The sequence below is a fragment of the Apteryx mantelli genome, chromosome 3 (assembly GCF_036417845.1).
Source record: "Apteryx mantelli isolate bAptMan1 chromosome 3, bAptMan1.hap1, whole genome shotgun sequence".
Classification (NCBI taxonomy): domain Eukaryota; kingdom Metazoa; phylum Chordata; class Aves; order Apterygiformes; family Apterygidae; genus Apteryx; species Apteryx mantelli.
The window spans coordinates 125,792,539-125,802,449 of record NC_089980.1 but is presented as its reverse complement, the minus strand read 5'-3'; the positions used below and the strand labels follow the sequence as shown (position 1 = coordinate 125,802,449).

At 40.3% G+C, this 9,911-nt stretch overlaps 1 protein-coding gene across 1 annotated transcript in view; it reads left to right on the top strand.

Annotated features, from left to right (window-relative positions):
- The first annotated feature begins 1,602 nt into the window (after window positions 1-1,602).
- NBAS (NBAS subunit of NRZ tethering complex) overlaps window positions 1,603-9,911 on the top strand; it is a 193,926-nt gene continuing 185,617 nt past the window's right edge. The window contains 6 exon segments of the mRNA XM_067294611.1: window positions 1,603-1,848; window positions 1,850-2,020; window positions 5,149-5,203; window positions 5,940-5,976; window positions 7,766-7,843; window positions 9,245-9,292. Of these exon segments, the coding sequence (XP_067150712.1) occupies window positions 1,603-1,848; window positions 1,850-2,020; window positions 5,149-5,203; window positions 5,940-5,976; window positions 7,766-7,843; window positions 9,245-9,292 (635 nt within the window).

Sequence of the window (9,911 nt, the reverse complement as noted above, 5' to 3'; positions counted from 1 at the left end):
CCGCCGGTTCCGGTGCCGCCGGTTCCGGCGCCGATTGCCTGTTTGGTGGAAAGTATTCTCAATTATACGTAGATAAGAATGCCTTCGCATGTGTATAACAGAGCCAGTTCATTTTTTAGTAGTATATAAGTAGCAATGCATTCTTTTACGTTTCTTACATACGTTTATGTTTCTTACGTTTGCTGAAATTCTGCATATTTTTTTTTTCCAGGATAACTTCTAGCAAAGTTAAAGGCAACCTCTGGGATGTTGTTGTAGAAATAAAATTAGATTATGGAAGAAAAATTACAGCTTAAACTGTATATCAGTGGTGAATTTGTCCGCTTTATACTAGCTAAGTGGAAGGGACAGCATAGGGTATCCACAGCCATTGCCTATTATTTTTAATTCAGCAACAAAACTTTCATCTTTTCTAGGGCAGTCCTCGCATAGAGATGCATTTGGTTTAAGGACAAGTAAGTGACGGCATCTCTGACGATGTAATTCTTTTGACTACTGTGTTGCAACTTGAGCACTTGTTTTTGTCATAGAGGTTGGTATCAGGCCCTGTTGTTTAAACGCTGCCTGCTGAGCTCTGCTGACTTATGCTGGACAAAACGGGTGTCATGTAGAGAAAAATCCAACAGATTACTTGTTACCATACTGTGTGCATCATGATCGCTTTTCTCCTGGTTTCTCTTGACACATGCAAAAGATGTGGAATATAGACCTCAATCATTATCTGCTACATCTGTGGTCTAGCTCAGCTCATTGCGGTTTGTTCATCTATTAGCAATTCTTGATTATCTTAATTCTGAATTGCTTCCTTTCACTGTTATTTGCTATATCCATCAATCAGCATTTTGCTTACTTTGGATAAATGATGAATTAAATCATTTTTTAAAGACACAGATACAAATAGTCTGCAGACTCAACCATGATTCAGAGAAAATGCGTGTGCAGGCAGACCTCAATTATCAATATGTAGTGCTACTTGCTACTTGCTGGCTTGGAATCCCAAAGGTTTTTTACTATAAATCTCGCATTTTCCCTGAAATTTATGAACACAGTTTTATGCCATATGTTGTTGCCTTCCAAGTTACATTGTCAAATACAGCTCAACTAGGTAATGTAATTAATTATCCAGAAATCTTTTTTTCCTAGCAGTTGTTTCTTCCTGAAATATTTCCTGAATATTTAACACAGCTTTCATATTACCCTGAATCCTTAGTTTTAGAATTTAATTTTTATCAGAATCTAATTCTAGACTGCACAGTTGCTTATGAGATTAGGAGGTTAATAAACACAAGCTAAAATCAGAGTGTAGGTGCAAAAGTGGCCGGGTGTGAGGTAATTTTTTTCAGTTTTAAGAACGTTTTGTAAAGCTGCTGGAAAGGGGCTGAAATCTTAGTTCATTTGTAATGATTTATAAACGTGCTTCTCTTCGTGTGTTCAAGATAGTTTAACCCTGTAAGTTCAAAAGTGTTTAAGTTCCATGCAACAGATTTCTGCGTCTACATTAAAGTTGGAGGAATAATATGTGAGAAATACGTGCTTTTAGCCGTTTTTTTCTTCTCCCCTCTCCGTATAGTAAGGGCTTTATCAACACACTCAGGCCTTGGCATGGAGCGAGGGAAGGGGGCCGGCGGGGCTGCTCAGCGGCCCGCTCCCGCTGCCGAGGCGGCCAAGGGCAGGGCCCAGCCCGCCGCCCTCCTCGCGGCCCAAGGCCCGGCCCGCCCCGGGCGGCAGCAGCAGCGGCCGCGGCAGGGGGCAGCGCGGGCCGCGCCCTCCCCGCCCTTCTCCCCCTCCCCCGCGCGGCTGCGTGGCCTCAGCGGTTTGGCCTGTGCCGGGCGCCGTAGTCGCTGCGGCGGTGGGTTGGGCCCGGGCGAGCATGGCCGCCGCCGGGGAGCGCGGGGGAAGGGGGGCGGAGGCGGAGATGGCGGCTGTCAGCGGGGAGGAGGAGGAGGAGGGCGGCGAGGAGGAGAACATCCTCTACGACTTGCTCGTTAACACCGAGTGGCCACCAGAGACGGAGGTGCAGGTGAGTGTCGCCCCGGCCGGGCCGCGGCGCGGCGCGGGGGACCGGCCACGTCGGCGGGTGGGGTGGGGCGGGGCGGGGCGGGGAGGGAGCCGGGCTGTTCCTCGCTGCCCGGGCAGCTGCGGCGGCGGGAGGTCGCTGTCCGCCCGGCGAGGGACTGGGAGGGAGCCTCCCTCTGGGGAAGGCGCCTCTGCTGCCGCGCTGCCCAGCCCGGCCCTGCGTGGGCACGGCGAGGGGGAGAGCAGCGGGGCAAGCACGGAGCCCCGTGCCCTGTGGTGGTCCTGCCTCTGCCCCGCTCCGTTTCGATGGCACTTAATTCGTGCACTGTCACTCGTGTATGTGCCACCGGGTTTTCCGTGAAAGCTTTCTTGCTCTCTAGGTGTGACTAAGGCGTACCAGGTTTTACTGTCGAGGAGACGCAAGGAGGGGCTGTAGCAAACTTCAGGCGCGGTCTGCAGGGACAGCTGTACTGAGAGCGATGGGAACTGCACCGTGACTGCTTGGCCTTTATCCAGCTTACTTTGCATGAGACAAATTAGTTCACCCTCCAGACTTTTACAACAGAATGCTACTTGATTATACCTGTATTTTGAGAGGGCTGAAAAGAGTTAAGAGGTATATCATTTTGTGTGTGTAGATGGCACACAGGTAGCTGACAAAGCTTTAAAGATAGGAACACGTTACTCCTGTATTGTAAGATCCTGCTTGTATTCTATCTTTCCATGAGTCAGTGGAAAAGCTCAGATGCTAAGGGTTTGCTTTTTCATCTTTTCCAAGCAATATGCTGAGTTAGTTGCCTCTATTTCTATTGCTGTCTGCTTTGGACATATAAGATGCAAGGAATGTAGTCTTATTGCTTGTACTGGGCTTTCAAGCCCACTGCATTTGTTATAGTGTTTTTAGTTAGGAAAATACATTATGGAAGTATTTTAACAGGGTTTTATGCTTAATAGGAACTTTTGAACAGAGGATATGGCAAAACATCACAGACAAAATAATGCTACTCATGATTACTAAAACCATTCCCATATAAATAGCTTTTTGTTTGCCAGAAAGACATCATGTTTGTTTTTTTTTTATCTTGCATTCTAAATCCTCAGTTGCTGCCATAGGAATAGGTGTTTGACAAAAATAGTTGCAGTGTTATCAATTGATAACATATTGGATTAGTCATGTAGATAAATAGACAGCTGCATCCGTTTTTATTTAACTTTGTTTTGAGAGATGGTCAGTACTATTTCCCCCCCCCCCTCTTTTTAGTAATAGATGAAAGATTTGCATATCTGAAAATCCTAAGGAGGCCTTAGGTGTAGGGGCCCATGAGACTGTGGTTCTACAATTGTACAAATGGGAAAACTTTTGCTGACCAGCATCCTTTCTCTTCTGCTGTCATTGGTATTCTTGAAGTTGTACAGTGGATGGAACTGACTAGTTCGAGAATGAATTTTCTTGTTTTATCTGCTTCTGTTGGGTGGTCATACAAGCACTCATGTAGGTATGAGGGAGTCAGGAATGTGTCGGTAAAAGCAGAGGGAAGTGTGAGACCTCTCTTCAGCAGCAGCGTGGGTATGCCGGTTTAAAGTGATCGTGGAACCACAGCATGAGGGTTCTGACCCACCCCAATTACTGGAATTTCTAAGCAACATAGAATTCTGCTTGTCAACTTGATCAAATGTTACAGGCTATTTTAAACTCATCATTTCTTTCTTACTTACTATAGCTTCAAGATAATTACCATTTTAAATGGCAGAATTAGAAAGGCCTGGAAATGTTACGTTTTGTGGTTTGTTGGAATTACAATTTTTTGAAGACTGTCAGAAGACAAGGATACTTTCAACATGCGCTAAGGCTTTAGTGGAAAATTGATTTTACACTGACATACACAGGCAAACAGAAATTTTGTCAGTGTGATTGAGTGTTTGTCTTAAAGTGTCTTAACAATAATATTATTTAGGTGGTTGTGCCTTTCCTCTTGGAACATCAGTCTCTAACTCTGGTTTGTTCACACTGTGCACTGTACAGGAAAAAGTCACAAAAACAATTCCCACCTTATTTCTTATAGAACCAAATGGTTTGGAATGACTGAGGTGGGGAATTGCAGAAAGGGAAAGGAAGTTAAGTTGAATGTTACACTGGGAAATCAAATTAAATTTCTACCTACACAGTCTTGCAGGATACAAAACAAGGCCTTAAACTATACCCCCCACAGGTCTCTATTGCCTTTTCTTTATTTTTCTGTATGTCATCTGGGATGATTCAGTTTTGATTGCAGAAGTGCTGAGCAATTCCAACTGTAATTACAACCATTGGAAGCTCCCCCTGTGATGAGAGTTTAAAGTTCTGTTAAATTCAAAACACTTAAAACTGGCATTTCTTAAGTTGGACCCCATATTGGCTTTAATCTTAGATCTTGCTAGTATTCTCATTTACATATATTATGTTTCCGGAGAAATATTTTATTTGGGGAAATTAACAGACTTTTGTAAAGATCACATACAGAGAGGTGACAAAACCAGAGAAAAGGCTGGTGAGAAAATCAAGCAGTCTGTACTCATTGCAGTGATATGATTGTATATAACAAGCTCTTCAGGAATCCCAAGGTATATGATGAGAACAGAAAGAATTATTGAGTTGTTAATCATTGCAAAGAGCGAATGAGGCAGTGGTTCTCTGACTAAGGTTGCAGGGGAAGACTCATAGAATCATTTAGAACTGGGGAAAAACAAGCGGACTGAACTTACTCTTTTCTACAGTAGGCATATGCAGTCTGTATTCCTAGAAAGAATAATTCCTAGTCTATATGCCGTAGAAAGAATGATTTATAATACGTTACAAGAGGACATAGTCACAAGTCAATGGCTTTTATTACTACCAAAGACTAAGGGAAAGCTGTATCAATAGACACCTGTAGTAATATTATGTTTATTAGAACTTGGCTTTTATTGAAAATATTTGGTTATATAGCCTGTTTTGTCTTATGCTTTTAATATGAAGTTGGAAGTAATTGCAGGTAAACATAAAATTTGTAGACTAGCCCACAGCTTAAATTAATTCACTGAATATATGCATGAATACTATAATTAAGCTAAAATGTATAATGCAGTGTTTGACCATTACTGTTATAATTGCAGCCAAGAGGCAGCAAAAAACATGGTGCATCATTTATCATCACTAGAGCAATTACAGGTAAATATGACTGGTTTTTATGTTTATGACTTATAAGAATGATGTGTAGGTTGCTTGTTTAAAAAAAAACCACAAACACCTTCTGTTCTATGAAGTGACTAGTGTAATGGAAATAGAGCACAGGCTGGGTTTTCAGAAAGTTGTTTTCTGATTATCAATACTGTTAAGTTATTTTAATTTTTGTCTGCTTTTTTGCCTCCATTAACCTATGGGGGGCAGACTAATAAAATTTACATTTAAGGAGTTTGGAAGCCCTGTTGTATTTTGCAAAATATTGTTGAGGGTTTTTTTTGTGTTTCATTTGTCTTTTTGTTTGTTTGTTTTGTTACCAGCCCTTGTCTAAAAAAGCCCAAATAACAAACTCAATTCCGTAAGGAAGCTTTACATCATGATCTGATTATGTTAATATTCAGCACTTGATTTATACAGTAACTGAATTGGATTTTCATCCCTCAGGCATTTCTCCTAGAATATCCAGAGATGTGTAGAGACTTTTGATTTGCCATTTCCATTTAGTTTGGTAATATAAGGATTCATTGGCCAAAGAAAATTAAGTGTGTGTTTTTTGTTGTTGTTTTTGTTTGTTGTTGTTGTTGTTGTTGTTGTTTTTCCCCTCTGCTTTAAAATGTTTCTTTCTTTCCAGGGAATTTCTTGCATTCTGTGTGCAGTAAGCTGGGAACTATCTTTAAACAGTCAAAAATGTAATTCTTGCTGCCTTTTTTTTTTTTTCCCATAGGCCCTGCATTGTTTTTGCTTCGATATATCCGGTACAGGTAGGTTTGAGGAGAATAATGCTTAATATTTTTATTTGGTAATATTTTTGTAGCTTTTTGGTTTTATTGGAAAGTTATTTTTAATGACACTAAAACTGAACACTGCCTAAAATATTGCTGAACGATACTTAGAATATGTGTCTCTCCTCTTGAATTTGAATTGTAACCACCTGGGTCACAGTTGAAGCCTGTCTTGAAAATAATCAAGATGTATACTGGTTTCCCTCTTATCTTTTGTCAGTAGCTAAAATAAGCTTCCATTTGGAGCATTATCTTTCCCAAAATACATATTTATCCCCCCGCTCCAAAAGAGACATAGCAAATGAAGCTGTTTGTCTGTTTGAGCAACAAATGGCATACCCGTCAGGTCTGACACCATGACAGTATTTGCTTCCATTTAGGTCGTAATTTGAATATACACACACACACACACACACACATATACACACACACACACACACACACATATACACACACACACACACACACACACATATACACACACACACGGGGTTTTTTGGCAGTTGACACTGTCATACAAAACGCTTGATAACACCTTGAGCAACAGGCTTAAACAGTCATACCATTTATAACTTCTGTTTCAAAAGTCCCTTAAACAATTTTCAGAAACATATTGGGGGATAAATATAATGTTATTTGAGAATTCCTAGTCTGTGGTTATACAACCCTGTCGATACCCTTAGCATGGCTGAAGATATCAGTTCTTCCTTTAGAGGTATATTGTTGTTGGCTTCTTGGGAAACAATCCTACAGTCAGCAGCATCTTTCTCTTCTAGGCAATGCCCCTTCCCCCCCCCCCCCCTTGCTGGTATTCCACTTTATTTTGTGTTTTTGTTCTGAGGCTTCTGTTTTGATTAATGGGCTTCATGCAGTCGTACAAGTCTGCCCACAAGGATTCACTTGCAGACAGAATGAGTTCATTTCATCTTCTTTAAAAACAACCAAAACCCCCCAGTAGTTGCATTGGAGACCTGATTATTATTATTTTATTATTATTATTATTTTTTTTTGGTAAAGCTTTTGTAATTAATTCTATATGCCATTTTGTATATAAAACATAATTCAGTTTGGAAGGGAGTCCAGGAGGTGTCAAATCCAACCTTCTGAGAAAAACAGGGTGAACACTGAAATCAGGCCCAATTGCTCAGGGCCCTCTCCATCTGGGTCTTGAAAACCTTCAGGGGTGGAGGTTCCACAGCCTCTTTGGGCAGCCTGTTAGTGCTTGAATGTCCTCTTGGTGAAGAATTATTTTTCCTTATGTCAGCTTGGAAACTTCTCTGTTTTAGTCTGAGCACTGTTCCATTTTCATGCACCTCAGTGGCTCCATCTTCTTGGTAACCTCCTCCTAGGTATCAAAGGGCTGCTATTAGGTCCCTCTGAAGCTGTCTCTTTCTTCGGACTAAACAAATATAGTTCCCTCAGCTCTTTCTCGTAGGGCAAGTGCTCCAGTCCCCTAACAATCTTGGTGGCCCTCCAGTTTATCAGTGTCTGTCTTGTAGCATGGGGATCTGAAACTGGATGCAGACCAGTCTAAAGACTGAGTAAGTGATCAGTTCCCTTAATATCTAACTATGATTTCATTACTACAGACCAAAATGCTGTTAGCCTTTGTTGTTGTCAAGGTGTACTGCTGACTCGTGTTTAGTTTGCTAAAACCTCACAGCTGGCTGATGGTTGCCTTTGAAATAAAGTCATTCGAGATGTATATCTCACTTACTGCTTTTTTGTTAGGTGTACATTCTAATTTAGTGTAACATTTTTATTCCAGCCCTGCAAAGTTTACCCTGCCAACTGGACTGGTTCGTCTGGTTAATAAGCAGATCAGCTGGCATCTAGTACTTGCAAGGTAACCAGCTTGTATACTCTTGTGCTTCACCATTTTTGACAGAAAAGATTGCTACATAGTGAATATGTTAACGTGTGTGGGTGTTTTGGTGGTGGTAAGGTGTGTTTTCTTTTTTCTTTTTTTTTTTTTTTTTTTAAGCAAGAAAATACGCAGTCTTATATAGTCTGTGATCTGCTAGAGCTTTTTTGAGTTGGGAGGAGGTTGTGCGGCATAGCTGCTGTATTCAAGTATATAGTGGATACTGTGGGAAAAACCTAAAAAGAGATTCAGTACTATGTTCCCTGAGATAGGAAAGGAACTAGCATCATTAACTTTTCTCCAGTTGTACCAATTATCACCAGTGTGGGATTTTTTTTTTTTTTCCCTTCTACTTTCCTCATTGGCAACAATGCTGAGTTAATAGCATGCTGAAGGTATTGTTATTCTCCTTGGTCAAAGGAAATACTGGAGGTTTTCACAGGCAGCAGATTGACCTTTCCTTAGGCTGTCTAGGGACTTCCACAGTGTTTGCCTTCTCTTAATACATCCTCTCACTTGTATCTGAATGTCCTTCCAATTTTTTGAGGAAAAGTGATTAGCAATGTAATCCTTTTGCTGGGATCATATTCATGACTGTTGAATTTGATCTCAAAACTTGCAGGGTGTGTAATAAAAACTGCATATTTTAAAAAATGTGAAAAATGAGTGCTTCGAGAGACCTTCAAGACCTGTTGGTATTGTGTGCTGAGGGGAGAAATAAGAATTCCTGGACTAGGAGCAACTGTTTTGTAGTAATTTTAGCAGCATCAGTTGAATCAACGCTTTTTTTTTAATAAGCATAAACTTATACAGAAAATGGTTCAATGACATGAAAGTAGTTTGGAATATGTTTACTTATTATGTTTAACTAGATATGATCAGTAGTTCAGCAAGATTTCTGTATTGTTGGAGGAGATGATGATTCTTTGAAGGAGGCGATGGTCCTCACTGATGAAACTGGCATGTTGTGCAGTGTTGTATGTTAGGTACAAAGCAGAGGAGACCTCCGAAGGAGATCACCTGACTTCCTGAAGTATGATAGTTGTTTATTGCACATAAAACAATACATAGTTTCAAATACTACTGGCTTAAAATTTTCCATATGCAACATCTGGTTCTGACCTTTTATGTACAAGATTCTAGACATTGTTTCTGTTTTCTTGGTGCTGCTAGAAAAGAGACACAGTGATGCATATGTTTGTGACATGAAGGGAATTCTGTTAATATCACATTTTTGCATAAAAATTGGTATTTCACAACTTATTTTGATTTGTGAAAGAGAACTTGAATTTATCCTTACAGAAAAGTGCATAGAACTCTGATCCACAGTCTGCAAGAGTGATCTTTAGTTGAACTTTCACATCTTTGTTTTTCCTCTTTCAGCAATGGTAAACTGTTGGCAGTTGTTCAAGACCAGTGTGTAGAAATCAGGTAACTTAATACTGCTTATCACTTAACAACCACAGTTGTAGAGTTTTGAGAAAGTATTTCTGCTGTTTTACTAACCATACTTTAAAGATATTTCTATTCTTTTAGAGTGTTATGTACATTCTACAAGTGAGCTATGGAATAATCATCATTCATTATAACTCAGATACCTTTGGTTTCTTTTTAATTCTTGGCCTTCCCCCCTGCCATGACCCTCCCCCCCCCTAAAAAAAAAAACCCCAACAAACCAAAAAACTGTGTTATTTCATTTTATAAGATATGGATGAGGAAAAACTCAAATTGCTTTAAAGCACTAAACTGAATTCATGGTCTTTCTAACCTTTGCTCTTTCATTCCTCTTTAAAATCATTATGGGAGAGTACAAATGAAGTGGGACAAGAAGCTATTATTCTACTGCTCTGTAGAACAGCTGGCACATGTGTAATGCTTCACCTGATTTTAAAAATAATATGAATTGCATTAAGACTCGTGCTTTCCTTTTCTCCACCACTGTCTAATAGCAAGCCCTCCTTTGCTAGTTCAAGAACACATTTAGCTGTACAGCAGATCTTGATTGAGTGTGTTTACTTGTTTCCACAAAAATCCATTTGCTAGAAGGTCA